Below are 22,537 nucleotides of genomic sequence, written 5' to 3'. Positions count from 1 at the left end.
GGCACCGCGGCCCGAGGAAGCAGCGCCGCGTGGGACCGCGCATTGCGGGCCGCGTGCGGCGAGCAGGAGCTCGTCACGGGGGTCTCGGAGTTTCCTCCTCTTCCCGGAAATGTCCGCGGACTGTGGCCCCCTTGGGTGCGCTCCAGGCGCCGCACGCAGGGCGCACGGGGTCCACCCGCCCGCTTCGCTGCCGGGGAGGCCGGGCCCGCCCAGCTGCGGCCCGAGAGAAGTGCCTGGAAGGGACAGTCGGCTCCTTCCACCCTGACACAGCCGTGCTCAACAATCCGCTGCGTATGTTTCCAGATTTTTCTCTGGGACAAATCCCCTTTTCTAACGAGGAGACCGCACAGTCCTCAGACAGGGAACGTGCGGGTCCCAGAGCGGGAAGTCCAGCGGCCGGGGAGCACATAGCCGCGTTTGAAGCCGATTAGCGACCAGAGGCGGCGGGGAGGACCCGCCGGGCTGCTGTGTCCTCGGCCCTGCTCCTCAGGCCGCCGCGACTCGGAAGCCCAGCGAGAGGAGCACCGTGGCGGGGCCGGGGGACAGCGGGCGCCTCGGTCTTCCGGGCCGCGTGGCTGTGATCAGCACCAGCGTGGTGTGCACGCCTGCCACGCAGACAGTCACGGTGTGCCATGAAGTGACAGAAACAGGTCCCAGAGCCAGTGTGTATAAAACACGCCCCTCCCCTGTTTTTGGTTTAAAATGAAAATGTACTTAGATAGCTATTTTTCCCATTAAAAATCTGGAAAGATACGAAGAGGTTGTTAAGAATGTCTGTGTCTGGGTAGAAGTGGCCCCGCACTTTGCCTCCCTTACACACGCCTCATCCTATGACCTTTTGCAATGATTACGTGTTTGTTCTGTAATGCGGGAAAAGCAAATCCGATCGAGGAGGCTATTGCTGCCGTGGGAACGGGGCTGGAGCAGAGGCCCGTGTGGATAAACCCCCAGGGTTGCAGACCGGGCGGCCGCGGGCACAGAGACCCCTCCGCCTGCGGCCTCCTGAGCTGGGCCTGCTCCCCCAGCCTGCGCCCCCCCCCCCGCCACTCGGTCCCCAAACCAGATGCCTCACAGGGCAGGGGCCGAGAACTCCGCAGAAGAGCCTGAGGCGACATGGGACGGGAGGCCGCGCGGGGCGCACTGCTGCGGGTCGGAGCTGGCGTGGGCCCGTGGCCTCCGCGCGAGGCTCCCGTCCCCACGGGCCACAGAAAAGGCCAATGTCTTACAAAATGCAAGTACCAAGCCAAAAGGCACACTCGAGGGAAAGCCAGGGAGAAGATGCGTCAGCGGATAAAACGGGGAGATTAAACCGTTGAGAAGAAGCTGAAAGTGAAGTGGAGAAAGCGGAGGAAGACCAGAGAAGTTCAGGATTGAAAACGGCAGGATGCGAACCACCCGGTTGGGGCCGCAAGCCCGGGAAACGCCCCCATTGGCAGAGATGAAACGCCCGCCTTAGACTGGAGAGGGCCCACTTTTTAAAAGGTAGCGCTCGACAGATGACCTTCGAAAGGGCGAGGAACCGTGACGAGCGTTGGCGAGAGCACGTTCAGAAGAGGCTGCGAGAGAAAACCGAGGCCGCGGAGGCAGGTTCAGAGCGAAGAGCGAGGCGCGACCGGGCAGCGCCTGAGCCGAGGAGGCTGAGAGCCCGCCGGGCGTGGTGGTCGCAGGGTGACGGGGTGTGGCCCCCCCCGCCCCCCGCCGTGGGTGGCGACAGGAGGAACACGGGCGAGGTCGCCCGCCCTCCGACCCAGTTCGGCGGCTTCCCTGGCAGGTGTCACTGCCCCACCCGGTCACCTGGGCGGTTATTTGGTGAACGTCTTTCTTCCCACGGGACGCAGGCTCACAGAGTGGGCGCCCATCTGCTCGGCCCCCCGGGGCCCCCTCGGCGCCCGGTGGCTGCGTGGCCGGGAGGGCGGGTGGCCGGGAGCGGGCACCGGCCATTCCCTCCGCCCGCCCGTGTCCGAGCGTCCGCGGGCTGGGCTGTGTCGGGCGGCCGTGGGAGCTCTGTGGCCTGTCCTGCTGGAGAGAGAACCGCGTTCCAGGAGGAGTTTGCTCGGGGCTTCCTCAGGGATGGCCCTGCGGGGCGCAGGGGGAGGCCGGCGTGACGTCAGTGGGCGGCCGTGGGGCCGAGCGAGTCTCTGCGGCCCGTGCGGTGGGGGGGCAGGAAGATGGCCCAGGTGAGCCAGCGCAGGAGGGTGCGGCCTCCACTCACAGGTGTGAGGGACAGAGCCGCAGCCCAGGCCTGAGAGGACGGCGGTCCTCGGGGACAGCGGCGAGGCCCTGAGAGCCGCCTCTGACCCGCCGTGCACCGCCTGGCCATCGGCACACGGAGCAGTGACCGTGCCCTTCCGCAGGGACGGAGCTGTGTGCTGTGTCCCGACTGGCGGGAGCGAGTCCTCCCCGGTCACTTCCCCGGAAGGTCAAGCCCCACGTGAGGAGTGGCCGACCGAAGCGGGGTTGCCGCCGGGACTTGGTTGCGGGCAGCAGTGAAAAGCGGCGGGAACCGTGCGATCCTGGCCTTCCTGCTCCTCGCGCCGCGGGAGAGGCGGCCGGCTCCATGGTGGCGTCGCTTCTCAGGGCGAGCGGCTCCTCGGCAAGCAACCGCAGCTGGTCCGAAGGAGGGCGGTGTCCCCGCGTCGCCCGACGGCACCGTTGGGGGGTCAGGGGCTCGTCGAACAGGAGGGTCCGCGGGCAGCTAGCACCTGCGACCCTGAGACACCGGGGTACCTTTCCTTAAATGTAAATTTCACCCACATACACACTAATAAAAATAAATCTGTTTCCGATTACTAACTACGCAGCCAGGTGCTTGTTTGTTATGAGAAAGGCATGTTCATTAATTTTCAGCTATGAAAAGCGCCCCGTGCCATAAATATACAATTCAGAGTGTGCAGCTGATAAACGGAGACGCGCGCCGCTCCTGCGCCAGAGAGGGCGCCGGACAGAGGCCCGCGGAGCAGGAGCCCCCGCGACGGCCGGACCGCGCGCAAACAGGCCCGCGAGCGCCCCCTGCCGGCCCCGGCGGCCTCCGCGCGAGGCTGCGCCTCGCTCGCTCGTTCTCCCTTCTGGTGGCTGGGTGACTGATCGGGTCGCAGGGGCCTTGGGGAGGAAGGGCAGGGGGCTGGCCCTCGGCAGAGACGCCCGCGTCACGACGGCTGGGTCCCCCCGCCTGGCGTCCTCCAGGGACCTCTCCTCCGTGGTCTCCAGCGGACGCGGTTCCCTGGGAGCTCCGCGTGGGCGGGGCCCCACCAGGCTGTCCGTTCGGCCCCGGGGGAGAAGGGCGGCCCTCGCGCACCTGTGCCGCCTGTCGGGTCCGTAGCGTTGCCTCCTCTTTGGGTCCGGGCTGGGCCGGTCCGTGTCCGGGGCCCAGGCCAGCAGCGGGGCCGGCAGTATCGGGTTTCCCACGCCACCTCCCAGGGGCTGAGTGAGGCCAAGAACAAAGGCAACAAGACTCCGGGGGGGTCGCTTGAGCACCAGGGTGGTCATCGCAATCGGGGACCATTTCGGGGTCTTCAGTTGGGCCGGGAGCGTCAGTGGGGCCAGCCTGGGTCGCACAGGCGTCCCCGCGGCAAAGCGTGCGGAGGCGGTTCGGTTTGGCCGCCTTTCCCTGCCCTCCTGGCCGACGCCGCCTGGCCCCGGGCTCCGGAACTCTGCCCTGGTGGGCGTCCCACCGCTGGGGGCCCGCGACACCGTCCCTCGGCTGCCAGAGCGACACGCGGACCTCCGTCTATTTTGTTTACATTCGAAGCCAGTGCGGCTATGACAGGAGACTTAATTTATACGCAAACTGTAAATAGGAGCTTTCAGGTGCGCGACCCTGACCAGCCGGAGGCCCACAGCACACGCCGATGGGCGCACAGTTCCGTGCTCCACGAAAGATGCCTGTTCTGAGGGTCTGCGGGGGCTTTAGGGGAAAGGGGACGTCGAGCCCGCGACTGTGGCCTCGCCACCTCACGCGCCTCCGGGTCCGAGCGGAGGTGCCCTGGTCCACACCCTCTCGACAGAGACTCAAGTGTTACAAATCAAGATACACGTGTAAAACTTTAAATATAATTAACCGGGCAGATAGGACGTCGCCATTATAACATCATTACTTAAGCGCAGTGGCTCAGGGCTGCGTGGGGCTTTGGGTCCCTGTTGATGGCAAGTTAACTTGCGTCTAGTTCAGCATTAAACAAAGCTTCCTGGGGGCTGCAGGGGCTGAGTGCCCGCCCCCCCCCCCCCCCCCCCCCACCGTTTCACAGGAAGCCAGCGCCGCGGCAGGGCCGTAAAGGGCCCCGAAGCGTGAGCTGCACGTTTACGGGGAGCGGAATTTGGCGCTCCCCGGACGTGCAAACTTCGATCGGCGCGGCATATGGCGAAGCCTTCGCAGACCCGCAGACTTTTATTTTAAACTTAAAATGATGGAAAGTTTCCGGGTGGCAGGATCCTCGTCGCCATGGCTGGTGAAATTGGGGGTCGCGTTTTTTAAATCCAGAGAATTAGACCCGTAAAACATCCTGCAAAACACAGAATTTAAAATGGTTGTTTTTCCAGCGCCTGCAAAATTGTTTTATTAGGGGACTGCGGAACACCTGCCTTCAAATGTCGTTCAGAACATCTCCCGAACGTCGTTTTCCTTAATTGACTTGGAAATGGCCCAAATGTATTGCTGAATGCAGCCTAATTAATATTAATAATAAATGCCATTATTAACATCAAAGAACATCTGGTGCTCCTGTTTACTCCGAAGCCTTATATGTAACATATTTTGTGGCCGTTTCATCTTGCAAACATTGTGCGGTAAACAGTTTTTGCCACGCAGGTCAAGACAGACCCCTGTCCAAGCATAATGCATTATATTTAAAAAAAAAAATCAAATATTTTTGTCGGGTCACATGCGTTGCTGTGATACGCGCACGGGTTAGAGGTCCCTGGAGTAAACCATTTTGAAAAAAAACACAAAACTGCTGCCACCAGCATCTGTACATTGGCTACATTAGAGTTTCGTACAATAAATCAACCACTGAATAACTTTAATCTAAAATTTCATTAAGTAGTTCTTGTCAGGTAGTAAAGCTGGATAATGCAGTGCTGTTTAATGATAATTGGTGTTTGGTTAATAAATTCTGCAAGTTCGAATTACTTTCTAGCAATCTATAGAATGCAAGCCTCAGCAGTGTAAGTAAACCTCAAATTGATTAACTTGCATGAACCAGGCGCTCACAAAGATGGCACTCTTCCAAATAAAAAAAGAGAACAGCGCATCAGCCGGATGGTGTTATGTTGCTCCGGAGTAAGAAATAAATCCCCCCGGGTGCATTTTTGAAAGCTTATGCCTTTGAAATGATGTCATCATATTTTATATTTTTTTCTTTTCTTTCATATTTTCTTTATATGTACACACACTTAGGTCACCGGTTCACAAGACACGTGACACATTAGAATAATGGAAAGCATTTTTTTTATATCATAGAATCAAAACCACAAAACAATTTAGCTGGAAAGTATTATTGAAAGGGCGCCATTACGAGCAAGCTGGCGCTCTCCGGCAATTAATGGAGGCAGGGTGTGGCCGGGGAGGGCTGCGCGGCTCCGCCGGCGTCTCGTGTGTGACGGAAAACAAAACCTGAGCCGTCTGTGAGCGAGACCCGCACCTGGGGCTCGGGGTGGCGCGGGCGGGTCCGCCGCCTGGGTTTGGGGCGCAGGGCAGTGGGCACCCGGGTCCAGCGGGGTTGGCGCTCGGGCGGACGCCTGGGAGAAAGAGGGTGGGTCCTGTTCTCTCCCCCCACGGCTCCGTGACGTGGGTGTCGTTCAGGCAGCGGTCTGCAATAGTGCCCCGTTAGGAATAGCATCTATTCGGGGTCTCGTGCCCCGAGGCTCCGGTCCGCGTTGACCAGGCGGGCAAGGGCGCCCGGCCCCAGGAGCAGTGGCCCAGGGACAGGGACGGGCGTCCACCCCGCTCTCCAGCCCCGACTTGTGTGTCTGGCCGCGTGTGGGGTCACTCCCGAGGCGGGGGTCCACAGACGGAGATCCCGAGGGCCCCAGAGTGTCAGGGAGCGGGAGGGGGCAGGCCCCGGTCGGGAGACTGGTGGCGGGGGCCAGACGTCCCGCGGGGCTGACGTTGGAGCCACCTCAGCAGCTGGTGTCCCACCCTGCTGGCCGGGACCGAGAAGGAGTCCCCCTGACTGGGGACCGAGCACCCTGGTCCACTCGCTGCAAGGCCAGCTGCCGGCTGTCCTGCCGGGGCGGCGCGTGCGCCCCCAGCTTCCGCGGGGAGGCTCGCCGTGCCGCCGGGCACAGTGACTAGGCACAGTGTCCGGGCCGTGGTCCTCAGCCCCCGGAAGGAGCGGCTCTGCCTTTGAAGCTGAGCAGATGGCACCAAATGGCACGTGGTTCCCCGGGGAGAGGAGCCCAGGCCGCAGACACACCCTCTCGCCTTCCCCTCTGGGTCGCCCCGGGAGAGGCAGTTTGTCATCCTGGGACTGGGTGCTCGGCGGAGGTGACGCGGCTCGCCCCGCCCCCAGGAGCCGGTCTGCTGTCCCGGGCCCTGCCTTCCGACCCGGGACGTGGCGGGCGCTACGCTGACCGCTGTGCGGGCGGGCCCCTCTCCTGCTTGTTTCCGGCCTGAGTCCACGCCGGCCGCACCGCAGCCTCGGCTCTGGGTCCGGGAGGCGGGGCAACAGCCCCAGGCGAGCAGAACGCTGCCGTGGTCTCGGGCCAAACCGAAGCGCAGCGGGGAGCCCAGGGCCTCCAACTCGGGGCACGTCGGCCCTGCCGCGGGGACCAGATCTCACCGAGAGCGCAGCTGCCCCCACCCCAGCGGGGCTCCCGGCCGCCTTCACTCAGCTGGGTCCTTGCCTCTCCGTTTGCCACTGTTGACCTCGGTCCACAGGCCCCGTCTCCGGGGTCAGAAGGCCTCGGCTCCGGTGGGCTCTGCGCTCTGTCGCCGGGGCAGCCCGGCCGCTGTGGGCCGCTGTGGGCCTCCGCTTTCTGCTCCGCATGGGGGTGACGCCTGTCCGCTGGGGTCGTGGCCGCGGCCGTGACCTTTCTGGCGTTCATTTTCGCATCGGTCGGCCCCTGTTGCGTCATCATCATGTGCTGCATGTTCATCGTGCCGCCTGCGTGCGTGCCAAGCCCCGCAGGCGACACGCTCGGCCTCTGCTGGTCCCGCGCTGTGGCACAGGGCAGGGCTCAGCCGGTGCCCGGCGGGCGCCGCGGAGCAGGGGCCACGTCCCAGGCTCTGCTGGCGGGATGGCCTCCTGGGGCTGGGCCCTGCTGCTCATGGTGGGCGGCCCTGTCTCCTGCTCCTTAAAGGGAGCCCCGGGGGCAGGACATCAGACAGGGACCCGCTGGGAAACCTGCGCAGGCCAGGGACCTGTCCCTTGAGCGTCCGGCCAAGGGTGGGGAGGAGACGCAGGGTCCTCTGAGGAGCATGTAGTGACCTCACTTCCCGGAGACAAACGAGGACGTGGCGAGAGGGGGTGCCTCCCTGCAGGATGTGGACGTCGGCCTGGAGGTCCCCCACCTCTGGTGCAGCTCCCTGGGGCTGGCCCAGCCGCTCTGTCCCCGGGCGCCTGTCCCCACAACATCACGCCTGGCACAGAGCGGCGCCAGTTCACGTTCGCTGTCCGGATGAAGTAACTCACGTCCCAGCAAACGCCGGGGACAGGAACCGAGCAAGCAGTGAGGCCAGGAAGTCCGCGGAGCCTCCGGGCACCGGTCAGGCCGGCCTCTCTCCTCGGGGCAGCCCTGTGAAGCCCGCCGGAGGGGCGGCAACAGCGCTGTTCACGACGCGAAGGTCGGCCGTGTGTGTTTATTGAGTGACTCTGCGGGGCGGCCGCGTGGGCGGTGACGAGACAGGCTTACCTGCGGGCTCTCAGCGCGCAGGCTGGAGTCAGAACACATGGAGGGCCGCGCGAGCCCAGAGCGGCAGGTCCTCGGGGAGAAGTGTCCTGGAGGGGTCCGGGGGCCGGGGTGGGCCGGGGAGGCGCGGGAGGGAGGCAGGAGGAGGGGCGGGCCGCGCCACGCGTGGGAGGACGGGCGAGGGCCGGCGTGGCGGCTCACTGCCGCGGCCTGTTTGAAATTTGATGCCGGTGGTGAGCTCACGGACCATCCTTTCTGGTTGTAATTTGGCATTACAGCGGCGAACCGGAGATGTTTGCTGTCACTACAGCGGGTCCCTCGGCCCCTCCCCTGGGCACCTGACCCCACCATCGTTGCCGGCCTTGAAATAATAGACCCGTCATAATTATCGGAATTCAGCCTGGAGGCTGGGCCCTCTCGGCTCCATGGGGGTGGCCGAGGCCGCCCTCGGAGGTGGAAAGGCTGTGGGTCGCAGCGGCTGAGACTGCGAACGCGGAGCGACGCTGCGGCTGGCGGCGGCCGGCGGTCGGGGGGCAGGAGGGGCGGCACTGGCCGCTCAGCCGCAGCCGCCGCCCCGAGGGCCCTGGGCCCCGCACAGCTTCCCCGGGGGTGTGCCCCTGTCCACACTGGACCGCCCCACGTTGGCCTGTGCTGAACACAGACGTAGCACACGCGAGCCCTGCGTGACAAACACGGGCGCTTCCCTGGCATGTCGCAAGAGCGGAGACAGAGGCGCAGGCCCGCGGAAGGGCTCGCGCCCGGTCCCGCGGGGACAGGCCCCTGTGTCCCTCCGCCTGCGTGGTCCAGGTGCCCCCAGGTACGGCGTGAGCACGTGCCGCCGTGCTGCCTGCTCCTCTCAGAGCCCTGAGTGTCCTTGGCCCAGCGGGCTGGCGCCGGTCAGTCGCTTTGGGCACGTTCTGCGAAGCTGGATTCCGCCGCCGTGCCAAGTGCAGGGTACCGGGAACCACTGTCCCCTGGCAGCTGGCTCTTTCCCCTCCCTCCCTGGGCAGGGGACGGCGGGCAGAGAGGCCGGAGCGCCAAGGGAAGGCAGGGCCCTTACAGGGCACCAGAGGGACAGTGCAGTGGCAGTTATTCCTGGACCGGCCTTTGGTTTAATCTGTTACCGTCTCCGTGACTAAGGTGTAGGGCGCACGCCGTTTGGGTCTCCACTTTGATTCCCGAGGTTGCAGGCACGACAGGCAGATTGTCATTGAGCTGTAAGTACAGGTGGGGACACGCGTCCCTGAGCTCAGTCTCCCCAAGGCAGAGACAGGGCCGGGGCAGGGGGTCGCAGGCTGGGGACGGCGCCGGCTCTCGCAGCCCTGGGGCGGCTTCCGGGCTGGGGCAGTGGGAGAAGGGAGACAGTCATTTTTCACGTTAAAGAAAAAGTCACTGGTATCTCACTGAGCAAAGTGGAGCGGCCTTGTGCAATTGTCGGTACTTATGGAAAAAAATGAAGTGTCTGCTCTCTGCCAGGCACCTCGCTGGATGCGGGGACAGACCTCCGGCTGCCTGGGGACCGGAGCAGGAGCGGTCGCCGTGGGTGGTGTCCCCAAGGGTTGGGCGGGTCCAGGGGTGTGGGGCCTGGGCTCAGGTGCAGGGCAAGGGCCGTGTGTCAGCCCTGCAGGCGCGGGGAAACACGGTACCACCTCTCCCCCTCCTAGTGGTGCCCTGGAGCGCCCCCAAGAACATGCATCTGGGCAGACGTTCCCCTGGACCCGGAAGCCCAGCAGAGGCGCCGAGGTCGGACAGCCGGCCGGCCTGGCCGCCCTCGCCCCCCCACCTCCCGCCTCTGCGCTTCCGAGGTCCCATCTGCCCCGACCTGCGCACCTGCTGCCCCAGCCTTACTTCTGGGCTGGGACTGGGGAGCCGCCAGAGCTTCTGTGCTGCCTTCTGCTGCTGTCTTGGGTCTGTACCTCCTTGGGGGAGCCCCCCGCCCCTGCCCCTCACTAACCGGCCTCCATGGGAGGTTTGGAGTCCGCCTGTCAGTCAAGGAAGCGCTTTGGAGACAGGTGCCTGCCAGGCTGCAGTGCAGGGGTCCGCAGATGTGGGGCGGAGCTTGCCCGTCCAGAGGGCCCCACCGCCCAGGCCGGCACCACTGTGCATGGCCCGAGTCGGAGGTGTGGGTGCCGGGCGCCCCCGAAGAGCCACCTGCATCCTGAGCGTTTGGGAGCCGATGGGGGTGGAAGCGCCGGCGGGGAGCCTGCCCCTCGCTCCCTCGTTGGGTTTTCCTGAGCGGGTGGCCGCTCACCCCGTGGCAGGGACAGTGCTGGGGGCCGGCTCGGTCAGGGCGCGTTCAAAACACACAGCTCCGCGACCGCAGGGCCAGACCGGACCCTGGAGCGGACCGCCTGAGGGCCGGCACCGGCCCCGTGGCACACAGGAACCAGGTACTAACACGCCGCGGCACGCCAGTCTCACAGAAACGGGCATCGTCTTGATCCGTCACCCCGATGGCTGTCGTCGTGCAGGCTGTTGTTTTTTTTTTATTCGACCACCCCAGGGGAAAGCGGTCTGTGCCCCGACCGAGGGCTCAGGTGTCGCCCGGTTTAAAACTTCGCGCAGTGCAGCGGGTGAGTCGCGGCTCTCGGCCACGGTGCCTTTGCGGAACGTCCAGCGCTGTGAGGTCTTGCGCACCCTTGAGCTCACAGGACCCTGAGACACGTTGTCATGGTGGTGTCCGCAGTTCCACGGACAAGGACACCGAAGGTCATGTGTGTGGCGCTTTGCTCGGGATCACAACGGAGACGCCACCTCCGGGCGTGGAGGTGAGCCCAGCGCCCAAGGGGACTCCTGCAGGCCAGCGGCTCTGAGCGGCCGGGCCTTGCCATCGCCTGGGTCTGGTCCTGGTTCGTTTGCCCCATCAGTCGGTCTGCCTGTCGCGGCCCCTCCTCCCTGGGCCCCTGGGCAGACTGGCTGACCTTCCTTTGAGCTGGTCTGAGGGATTCCCGGAGCCCAAAAGCTCCCTTGCAGAAATTGGCCCACATTGGGTGCTTTTCTCTGTGGCCAAAGGAAGTGGGAGCAGACCCGGCCTTCCCGCTGGGAAGCCAGGGTCAGCGCATCGGTCCACAGGGCGCTTATTCACGCACGTGGCAGGAGAGGGGTCGTGGACTCATCCCCTGCGGGTTTCAGGTAGGAGGACAGACTCTGGACAGCTCTCCAGCCGGAGGAGCCTGTGGAGGCCGGGACGCCAGCTGTGGCCGGGGCTCTCAGAGGGGGACCCCACGGCCTGGTTAGCCGTGGAGAAGGGTCGCCGTGCGTGCGCGCCGGGGGAAGCGCTGCAGCCTGCCGTGGACTCTCAGGAAGACATCCTGCGCTTGCCCGCCTCTGCGAGAGGAAACCAGAGAAAACGCTGCTGAAGGGCTCCGTCCTGTTGGCCGGCGTCCACGGCCCTTCGCAGCCCGGGCCACCAGCCTGGCAAGGACACACCACAGGCAGCGGCTGTCCCCCGGGGCACCGGCGCTGGCTTTGTTTCGGCTGCGAGCGCCACGGCTGTGGGCAGTGGGGTGGCCGTGACTGTGCCCGAGCCGAGGCTGGGGCGCTGTGCTGCGGGGTCTGCCAGCCGGACGCCGTACCCCCACAAGCACGTGCGCCGTGGCGGGCAGAGCGGGGTGGGTCGGTTTTTGGTTTTGGTTTTGGTGGCGGTTTTTTTTTGCTAATTTTTATATGTTCACTAAAGTATTTATTACTACACGAGATGGAAGAGTTCAGCATTTATTTTAAAAATGTCAAATCTTGACCCAGAGATAGCATTCCTCTGATAAAGGGTCTCTCGTGAAGAGGGCTGGGCAAATCGGTTCGGCTCAAAAATGGCAGTGACTTCAGAGCTGGCAAGTGACACTTGTTTCCTGCCACTGTTTACCCTTCAATAAAAAATGCATATTTACCATAGCAACCCCCGGATCACGTGGCGCCCTCTGAAACTGGATGGCTCCTTAAAGGAACACACACTCCAAGGGACACGCTTTTCAGATGCAAAATTGCTGCTTTATCAGGAAGGCCTCTTTCCTGGGACTGAATGCTCATAAACATGTCATCTTTATAGAAATCATTTTGGTCCCGTGCCTTAAATTTCAGGACGTTCATTCTGGAAATAAAAATAAAATCAGTCTTGGAGGGGCTTTTGTTTATCTTGACACTTTGCCGATTGTTTATTTCAGTGCAGCTCTGCGTGTATGGTTCCGTGTTTATCCGTGCACACGTAGGCATGTACATGTTTTCTAAGCAGCAGCCCTTGGTGTCACTGGGAGGCAATGGGGAGTCTCATGACCTGCAGCGTCATCTGTGATTAAAGATCGCGTGTGCGAAGCGCTTTTGCGGCCCGACTTCCACTGTTAACTCGGGGGCACCGCCCGGGTCTTCGGGGACTTGGGGAGACTGCTCCTTTTGGGAATGGAGCATGCCCCCGCGCCCCCCCCCCCCCGTGCGGGACCGCGTGGGTGCATCGGGTGCCACCGCGGGGGCTGGCAGGGTGGGGCAGGCATCGAAGCCACAAGTCTCGGCCGTGCCCTGCCGGTTGCTGGCGCTTGCCCAGGATGCGTCCCCTCCGGCCACATTCATGGGAAAAGCTGCTGCGCATTGGAGCAGGTCCCACACCAGGAGCGGGCGGAGGCCTTGGGGCCTGATGCCGCCAGGTCGGACAGGCCCTGCCCCTTGCCTGGGATTACGTGCCCCCAAGGTTGGCAGAAGTTGGTTTGATCTGAAGTCTTTGGGTTGCAAACGCTTTCCATCTAACCTGTAATTTAAACCTCATCGTCCAGCATGAGCCAGGAAGGGGGAACCAGACAGAACGGCCTTCGGAGAAGGGGCAGTGAGCAGGAGGCGCCGAGGAGGCCCGGTGCGGCCTCTGTGTTGGGAGAGCTCTGGGGCACCCCCGCCCTGGTTTCCGCCGGTGCCTGGCGACCGCGCACCTGCGCCGCAGGTGTCTGGGGGGGCCGCCGCCTCTGCACACCTGGACGGCCCGGAACTGGGCGGGGTTTTAAATCCCTTTCAGCCACATGCAGACCGCTCTGAAAAAGAAGAACACGGTACGGCTCGGCTGCGTTCAGCGGCCTTGGGGGGGACGTCTGACTGCGAAGTGAGGCAGGGCCCTCCGCAGCGGAGGTGCAGGTGGCCCGGGTCGGAGGAGGCGCGTCGCCCAGACCACGCCTGGGCTGGCCGGTCCGCCCGCAGCGTGCCTGCCATCCATTTCCTGGGCGCCCGTCACGAAGGCCTGTGTGCATCTTAATAGGTTACTTAAAACGGCACGTGGGCCGCCCACGTCACCTCCAGGCGTCCCGGACCGCGCGTCCCCACGCGCCGTGGAGGTAATTGCTTATCATGTATCTCTTTGTTCCCGACACTTTTATAAAAGAATATGTATTATGTATGGTGTGACCTTCAAATGTCAGGAATGTGTTGTGCAATAAACTGTCAATATTTGTGGTTATAAGGTTCTCGATGACTTTTACAATAATTGGAACGGCTGTATTAAAAGCTCAGATCTCTCAGCTGGTTAAAGAGAAAGACACAAGCCGGTGCTCACGGGGGACCTGCCTTCTGCCAACGATTAAATGAAAGATATTGCAAGGTGCTTAAGATGTCGTCTTTGTTTAAAAAAGAATATGGCAAAACTCGCCTCCTGGGGAGGCCGCATCCGCGGCCCGTCCCTCGCTGTCCGGTGCGCGTCTCCCGGGGCAATGCCCAGCGCCCCCCTCACGGCGAAGGGCCGAGCGCGTTGGCAGGAGCTCCGTCCAGCCCGCCTCAGGGCCACGTCGGGAGAACCCTTGAAACCCCAGCAGGGCGGTCAGGGGGCCCCTCCCGCACCGCGCCAAATGAGAGCGCTGTAAATTATCTCAAAAGGATCTTAAAAGCTATAGTTTTGTTTTGTTCTTTTTTAAGAAAATAAATTATGGAGACATCTTTTGGGAACTTACACTTTGTTGAGAGTGGAGACTTTGTCTTTTGCTTTTTAAGAAATTAGGGGAAAGGGAAGGCATACCAACTATTTTGCGATAGTTATGATAGTAATTGGGGTGTGGATTACTTTTAAAAAAACACCCGCGTTAGTATACGCTTCTGTCGATTAGCATCTCTTTAACGTCTTCTCACGGCAGCAAGGTCTCCGTTGTTAGCAAGGAAGTGGGTGAGTGGGAGCCCCCTCACAACACGGCCCCCCTTCTAGAAAACTCCTCTGTGGCTGCGCTGGCCCCGCCTGTGTGTGTTGCTCCTTCCGCCTGGACAGGGAGTGACCGGAGACGCCCGAGGCCGCCTCCTCCCGGGGGTCCCCCCTGCCTGCCCAGGCAATCCCGCCGCGGTTCCCGAAGTCGCCGAGCCCTTTGGGGAGTTTTTGGGGTGTTTGGCCCATCACTCCCAGGCTACTCTTAGCTTCCAAGTTCTAACTCGCTTGCCTCTCTGATGGTCTTATTTACTGCAAAAAGTATGCACAGTTCTTTCTGAAAGTACAAATTGTGCACCCACTCTGAGCTGAGTGCCCACCGCCTGCCGGGACAGAATGCCGCGCAGCGGTAAAAGGTTGCTGTGTGCGCAGGGCTTGTGGTCTGGGAGGGGACAGGCGGTGGGGACAGAGGTGGGGACCTCAGGCCAGCGTGTGCCGAGGGTGGTGGCAGGTGCCATGAGGGAGCCAAGCAGAGAGAGCGCCGTGGCGGGGATCCAGGAGCCACCTCTGGACGGCGTGGTCAGGGCAGGAACCCTGGGAGAGCCCCCAGGGGAGGGGCCGCCGGAGCAGAGCCCGGGGCTGGGAACCAGCTGCGGAGGGAGCCGAAGGCGGTGCTGAGGGCGGCCGGGGTCCGGGTGAGGCCGGTGCAGAGGCGGGGCCCCGGGGCGTGGGGGGGACGCCCGTGGGAAGGAGCTGGGGGTATTCCAGGGGGCCGCAGGCCCAGGGCCCCCCCTGCACGGGACCGGGTGTCTGTCTCCCGGGGACACCCCCACCCGAGCTGTTCTCCCGCCTCTTCTTGCCCGGCTCGCTCATGGCGGTCCTGCTCTGCCCCGGCCACGGCTCCCCATCCCCGTCTCGGGGGCGGGTTCCGGCCGCCCCCGCCCTGGGAGGGTGCGCAGGGCCCAGGGAGACCTGGCGGTCCCAGTCCTGCCCGCCACGTCCACAGTCACGGTCCCCACGCGGGGACCGGGAGCGCAGGCCCACAGCGGGCCCTGCGGGCCCGGGGAGAGCCAGCAGCCCGACGGCGGAGGTGCTGCGCGCGGCAGGGCGGCGCAGGCTGGGCGGCCCCATCGCCGGCCGGGGTCCTGCTCTCCCGACCAAGGGGCAGGGGCCTCGGGCTGGGTCCAGCCAGAGACGCATGTGGCCCACAGTGCTGGGTCTGCAAGCCCTTGTGTGCTCTAAGGGAAATTTAATCCATGTGTTTCTGATTCATTTTCACTTCACTCATCAAAATGTTGCTTTAGAGAAGCTATTTGAGATCCTAGTATCTTATATTTTTTCCCCCCTCCAAACTTTAGCCTTTTTATGACCTGTTTCCCCAATTCCCGAAATCCTATCTTGCCAAAAGCAAAAAATGCGGAGTTCAGAGTGCAGGTCTGAGGTGGGAAAAGGCAGTGGCGGAGGACACCGGGCCCCCGGGCCAGGTCGCCTGTGGGCCCAGCCCTGTCCCCGTCCTGAGACCCGAAGGGGCGCGGGCTGTTGCCTTCTCCTCGATGGACAAACCTCTCCCCATTTAAACCGGCACCTTTGCCAACCGTATTGCTGCTTATTAAGCATTTAACAGGAGTACACGTGGCCGCCAGAACGCAGGGGACTTCGATGAAACAGCCACGAATGAACCCTGACCCGAGGCACGAGTCTCCCAAGAGTGAAGTAGGGTTGTTTGTAGTGATGTATCAACTTCTATGCATACCCTTAATTTAAGATCATTGAAAATAAAAGGAGCCTTTAGCCAGGGATCTCTACCACAGTAATCATTGTTCGAGTCTATACATTTGGAAGTTTTCAAAATTAGGGCAAGCGGTACGCTTTGAGGAGGGACTCTGCATTCTTCCCGACTTTCCCCAAGGCGTCCGTGTGTCCTCCCCTCAAGGAGACCGTAACACACGGGCGTGCACGGGCAGAGAGACGAGGAAGGGTGCAGTTCTTTGGTGTCCTGTTCACCGTTCAGACTCCAAAAATAGCCTTTTTTTCGGTCATGAACTGAGATTCAGACTTTGTGGTTGCTCTTTGCACAAGGCACTTTCAGAATTAACTGCACAGCTCGTCTGGCAAAATGTATGTACTGTGATACTGGAAATTCCGTAATAGTGAAAATGCCATGGAATTTCACGTTATAAAGTAGTAGATGCTGCGGTGCATAGACAGCGGCTTTACCCAGGTGAGGGTGCTGGGAGGGCTCTCCCCTCACTGCAGGGACTTGTCACCGTCGCCACCGCCACCGCCACCCTCACTGTAACTGTTTCACGTGGAAATCCCCCCCAAACACACTGCGGGGCGTGAGCAGGGACGGGCGAGTGGGCACCGAGAGCCTGTGCATGACTTTACACGCAGCCCCTCTCCGCTCTCTCTCTGGCCTCCCCCTGGCCCTGTCCTCGGAGCCGCTCTGAATGCGCAGGGTGGCCTGGATGGCGGGGCATCAATGCCCCCTCGCCGGGAGGAGGCCGGGCCCCCTCGGCCAGCGCATGCGCCCCGCGACGACCGGCGGCTCGCCCCGTCTCCCTGGCTCGGCGGAACCAAGGGGCTTTGCCTCATCCCCGCAGTGTGCGGCGGGGCCGGCTCCTGTCCGCCTGTGACTGAGCGACGCGGGAGGCCCCCAGTGTGGGATTCTGCCCATTGGCCCCTGAGCAGCGAGGCGGCCGGCGCCGGGGAAGAGGCGCAGGAGGCGGCACAGCCTCTCCTCGACGTAGCCTCCCGCCACAGGCCAGAGCCAGTCGCGCGGCCTCAGCTCAGAGCGAAGGAAGCGGGACAGGCAGGGGCCCTTGGAGTTTCAGGAGCACCCGCTGCCCTGTCCTAGCCCCCTGCCCCCGCTTCTTAATGACTCAGGAGGAGCGAGGCCGCGGCGAGGCCAGCACGGCCGGGCCACGCAGAGCCGGCGAGGGGGGTGAAGGGATGGGCCTCGGAACAGCAGGCACTGGGAGCCCAGGAGGAAACTCCCAGCGACCCTGGCAGACAAGCCTATTCTGAAATACCAAGGAAGCGCCGCGCTTCAAGACAACCTGGGGGAAACTTACCCTGACAACACAAAATTATTTTATCAGCCGGGGTTTCAAATTTCAAACACTCGGAGCCGGGTCAGGACGCCCCGAGACGCCCGTGTTCCTGCACAGCTGCGGACATGGCGGATGGCGCTTCCTGTGCCTGGGGGTCGCACGGCGCTGCCTGTCTTTGTACGTACCCAGGACTGGTGACGACGGCGGTTCTTACGTGACCCATGGGCGTTTAATCCCTGTCTCCGCCTCAGCCCCCCATGGCACCCCCCCATCCTCCTGCTGATCACTCAGGCAGGGACGGTCGCGCCGGCGTTGCCATCCACGCGGGGCTTAGAACAAGCAAACAAGTGCAGGGGGCATGGCTGCTGACCTTCTGTGACAAAATGAGGGATGTCAGTTGTCTGATGTCACCCCCAAATGACAGAGTCTTGAGGCCCAACTCTAGACAATGCCCCCATCTTTTTCTCAGCAGAGGCGCCCAGCTGGTGGGAACAGGCGCGTCCGCGCTGGCCTTCGGGCCCCGGGTGGGTCCACCTGCTCTCGGCTGGGCCTTGGCAGCGGCGGCCCACCCAGCCTGTTCCGTCTGGGGCGTTGTGTGCTGCGCCTCCACCCGACTCCACGCCTGAGGGGTAGGTCCCGTGTGGTTTCATGGGGTCCAGGAAAGAAGCCAGGTCCGGGGAGGGGTGTTGCCCCTCATTCCCCCATCGGGGGAGGCCCCGCGTGCCTGGCTGAGGCTGGGGGGTCCGTAGGCTGCCGCCAGCCTGCAGCCAGATGGCCCCGGGTCACGGGGTCTCCAGGAGCTGGGGGACCCTTCCTCCCCTACAGATGAGTGTGGCGGAGCAGGCGAGAGCTCTGAGGCCAACCGCTGTCCGTGTGCCCCCTTCAGTCCCAGAACACTTAAGAGACATGTTTGGTGACGGGAAGAAATACTCAGTTGGTGGGAAAGGACATTTCTTAAAAAGCTTGAACCAGCCCACACACAGCCTGACCAAGGACCACGGATGTAACAGTTACTGTTCCTCGGCCTTTCTTGCTTCCCCGGCGGGGGGCGGGGGGGCGGGGTGCGGCCCGGGCCCCGCCCTGGGTGTCCTGCGGAAGGGCGGCCGTCAGCGCCTGCGGGAGGGCGGCCGCGGGTCTGCCGCCGCGTCTGGCGAGCCTCCGGGGGGCTGGGCGGGGCCGGGCCGCGCGGAGCGCCGGTCCCCAGCCCCAGGCCGGCCGAGCGCCCTCCGCCCTCGCTGCGCTCGCCTGGCAGCCCCTGCGGACACTTCCTGGGACCACCCACAGTCCCTTCATCGTCGCTCAGCGTTTGTTTTTCTAGTTGGATTTAGTCTAAGAGTAAACGCCATGAGGCCTTCTGGCCCTCCAAAAAAAGCCATTTCTGTGTAAAGTGAAAATTAGATTCTTAAATCTGCAAAGGAAGCTGTTTATCTTATAAATGTATTCTCTTCACGGGGCCACACAGGCCCAGGACAGGAAGATTAAAGGGAGCGGCCCCCGCCGGCCCTCCGCGCGTCCGCGGCCCGGCGCAGCCCGCCCCGCGCGTGGGGAGCCCTCCGGGCCCGGGCCCCACCGCCCGTTCGTCGGTGCCGTGCCCGCAGGGTCGCCAGGCGCCGCCCTGGGGGCGTGTGCTCCACCGTCCTGCCCGGCTCCACTCTGTCCCTCCCGTTGTCACCGGTGGGCTTGGCGGGAGGAAGACGGGGACGGGGGGGGGCACGGCGCCATGTGCACTTCGCGGCCGTGCAGGCCCCCAGGGACGCGCCCGCCCACTTCGCCCCTGAGCAGCGTCCGGGCACACGGTCCTGCTTCGGATCCAAACTGAGGGCAGTCGGCCGCCTCCCCACCTGAGTGGGGTGGCTGCATGGTGGGGCGGTGACCTCCCGGCCCCCTGCTGTTTCCAGCGGACCCCAGCGTCCCTCCTCGGAAGCGGAGCGCGGCTCGGGGGCCAGGACCAGCGCCTGCAGTTTCGGGGCGACAGGTGGGGAGGCTGGCGGGGGGTTGGCACCCGCTCCCTGTCCTCCTGGGCTCTTGGAGAACCGGCTCCAGGGGACAGAGTTGGAGCAGCCCCGGGAGGCCTCAGCCTGGGGCAGGGGGGCAGGGCCCTGCTGTGCCCACACGTGGGCACGTGCTTACCGCGGCGCGCACTCTCTCGGGCCTGTGTGTTGTCACCGGTGACCAGTGCCAGTCACCTTTCCGCATGCGTGTGGACAACCACAGACTGGCACTGGGCAGAGTGAGTTCCACGGGCAGCCCGGTCATGGAAAAAGGACGCAGGGCAGGTAGACGCACCTCCCCCCCACCCCACACAGCTCGTGCAGGGCAGGGAGAGAGGAGGGTCCGCGCCAGCCCTCCGGGGCCTTCTCAGGGCGGCGCTGTTGCCGTGCACGGTCCGAAGGCGGGAGGCACCCCGAGCCGAAGCGTTCCCACAGTGCTCTGAGCACACGCCCTGGCGAGAATGGCGGGCGTTCGCCCTCGTCCTGCTCAGGCCTGTACGTCTGTCCCTTTCGGCCCTGAGCAGCGAGCCCCAGCCACGGGCTCGCAGAGTGAAAGCGGTTTGCACTGTCCGCGGCTGGCAAGCGGCGAGTCTCGTCTGCTCTGCTGTCAGCAGAAGCCACAGGTCTGTCTCAGGCCCAGAAGGTCCCCCTCTCACAGCGGAGCTGTCGCGAGGCCCCAAGGGCGGCGGAGGCGGCGGCGGCGGGGGACCCGCCAGCCCTGGGGACGTGGGGTCTGTGCGAGCTGTCAGCGGCCACCCCCGCCCCCGCCCTCCCCGGAGACACAGCTCCCTGCCTGCGCCCTGCGCCCTGCGTGCCGCCGCCGCCGCCGCCGCCCCGCTGGCCACGGGTGTCGGCGTGATGTATCCTCTGAGCCCGCGATGTTCCCAGTGTTATTTACTGTTATGTCCCGTCATTTCCGCGCGGAAGGCAGCGCGTGTAAATTTCCCTCCGCTGTCTACGGTTTGGGCTGCACAGGAAATGACGGCAGGACGTTTGTGCCGATCCTTTGCAGACGGAGGTCTCGCGCCCCCGCGCTCCCTGGGCCGGGAGCGTGCAGCTGGGTTTCTGCGCGTGACCTGGGCTGCACCGCTGTGTTCATGGCGGGCTCATTGCGCGGCCACGTTTCCAGACTGTTCCTCTCCCTTCCCCGCGAGCCCTGCAAACAGCAACAGATACAAGACGATGAGGATGATGATGTGTTTGGGATAATTTTCTTTCCTGGCCCAAAATAGCTCTGTGTCTGCACAGCTTGGGGAGGCGCAGAGACACTTTCTTTTCCATTTGTTGCTCCGTAAGATGCGAATGTGGTTTTACTCCACAGCAAACTCCGCGGCGAGTCCGTGTTACAAATTAATCAGATGCAACAAACACCAACATTTTAAAACTTTTGGAAAGAAAGTATTTAATAGGAGCTAAGCAAAAGAAGAAATCAAAGCAGCTGCTGACACAGCTGTTTCTTCTCTTGTTTAATTCAGTTCAATATAAAGGTACCATATGCTGCTTAAGACGATGAGAGAAAAGATGAAATAATTTTAGAGAATAACAAGAAAATACATGAATTGTCAGCATTCTGTCAGATTTAAAGAATGAAATAGACAGGTGTGGTATTGACATGTTTAACTTTGTGTGGCGTTAGCAGTTTCGGTGCGAACAGCTCATGACATGTGCTGAAGTGACGTGCGAACGTTTCCCCCGCTGCAGACATCGGCGACGAGGCGGGGAGAGCGGCCGGCGTCCAGCAGCCCGCGCTGCTTCGCGACCGGAGCCTGGGCTCGGCCATGAAGGACTGCCCGTACTGTGGGAAGACCTTCCGGACGTCCCACCACCTAAAGGTGCACCTGAGGATACACACAGGTGAGCGGCCGGTGTGCGTGCGGGGGCTCGGCTCCGGGGGGCCCGGGGCGCCCGCCCCGTCTCTGGTGCCTGCCGTGTGCATCACTCACGATCCTGGCCCTCAGCGTGTGCGCGTCGGAACCGACCCCAAGGCCCCGGGTCGGCCCTCCGCCCCCCGAGGGCACACGGGTGTGTGGTCCAGGCCCGGCGACCCTCTGCTGGGGGCTCCCTTCTGCCCCATCGGAGGGGCACGCCTGCACCTCGCGCTGACCAGTCCTCCGGGTGCAGAGCCGCGGCAGCCCAGCTGGAACGCTCTCACACGGGAACGGGGGTGTCACCCAGCCCCCCGACGTCACCCAGCCGGAGCTCCAGGCTGCCTGGGGTGGCCGGAAGCGGGCCGTGGGAGGGAGGGTGGGCGACGGCCCCGGGTCGCCTCCGAACGGAAACCGGCGCGCTCTCCGCCAACCCGGGGGACGTGGCCGCGGGCCCGCCCTCGTCCCCGTGTCCCCCACAGGGGCCGCATCTCGGCATGTCGTTGCCGGGCCCCTCAGCGGCAGCGCTTTTTGTTTTCCTGCCACTTGCGTGGACGTTGCCAAGAGAGAAGAAAAATCTATCTGAGACACGGACACCTCCATTTTCTTTGATTTTTTTCCTGACACGCTATCTATTGGAGTGAGAGCTGCTTCAGATGCTAGACAAACACGCCGTCTACTTCCAGAAATAATTGTGGGCTCTTTCCCGAGGAATCGATGAAGCCCAGGGTTGCGTGGGGTGTTGAGCGTCGCCGGCCTCGTGCGCAGCTGCGGTTCTGGCTGAGACGCCCCTCGCCTGCACCCCCACCTGCGACCCCGGATCTCCTGGACCCGGAGGGGTGCCCTGGATGGGGTTGCCGCTCCATCAGCACAGAGAGCGGGGGCGCGGTCCCCAGCCCTCCCGTCCTGGGGCCAAGTGGGGTCTTCCAGAACCTCGGCTGGCCCCCGCCCCTGCCTTCCTGACCCGCCCCTGCGGGGGCCCGGCTCCCGCTGCCGGCATTCGCGCCCACTGCTCCCTCCACCGGGAACGCCCCTCCTCCCAGAGGGCAGTGCCACCTCCTCAGAGGCCGGGACCAACCCCCTGGCTGCTGCGCCCTGTGCCCCGCTGTGTTTTCCTCACTCACCCGCCCTCCCTGAAGTCAACGCCCCCGGGTCAGCCGCCAGCAGGAGGCGAGGCTGGGATGGTGCTTGTGTCTTACGGCGGGATTTCTGGGTGCCCAGGGCCTGCCCCTTTCTCTCAGCGGGCGCATGAGCCATGGTGGGGGGCAACAGGTGCGATGCCGCGTGGGCGACCCGCCTCCTCCAGCCCTGGCGCGGTGCCGGGGGCACCGACGGACAGGCACGAGGGGACGACGGCCCCGCCCTGAGGGCCCCGCGGCCGCATCGCAAGGGCACCGCCAGGAGCTGCGTGTGGCAGCCGGGCTGCCTCCCGGGCACAGCCGGCAGACGCTGCGGGAGTGGGGCGGGGCTGGCGCTGTGTCCCCAGGCCCGCGTGCAGGGCCTGGGCTGCGTCCTCACCCCTGGGTGCGGCAGTGTCCCCTCCTCAGGGTGGCGCCGCTCGGACACCGGTGGTCTCTGGTCAGGAGGCCCAGGGGCACGTTCCTGCCTCGGTGGGAGCCGGGCCCCCGGGCTGTGGCGGAGGGTGTGGGGTCCGCGGGCGGCCGGGACGAGGGCACCGCCCAGCGG

The 22,537-nt window shown here is 63.6% G+C and overlaps 1 protein-coding gene across 1 annotated transcript in view; it reads left to right on the top strand.

The window, feature by feature from the left end:
• Positions 1 to 22,537, top strand: part of ZNF536 (zinc finger protein 536) — a 277,569-nt gene that overhangs the window by 146,341 nt on the left and 108,691 nt on the right. The window contains exon 4 of the mRNA XM_054570232.1: positions 20,688 to 20,840. Coding sequence (XP_054426207.1) covers positions 20,688 to 20,840 — 153 coding nt within the window. The remainder of the gene's footprint in view (positions 1 to 20,687; positions 20,841 to 22,537) is intronic.

Source organism: Pteronotus mesoamericanus, unplaced genomic scaffold (genome assembly GCF_021234165.1).
Source record: "Pteronotus mesoamericanus isolate MK-2021 breed Mesoamerican mustached bat unplaced genomic scaffold, CSHL_Meso_final contig_202, whole genome shotgun sequence".
Classification (NCBI taxonomy): Eukaryota; Metazoa; Chordata; class Mammalia; order Chiroptera; family Mormoopidae; genus Pteronotus; species Pteronotus mesoamericanus.
Note: the sequence above shows the minus strand (reverse complement) of the source record. Positions and strands in the feature narration are given on the sequence as shown.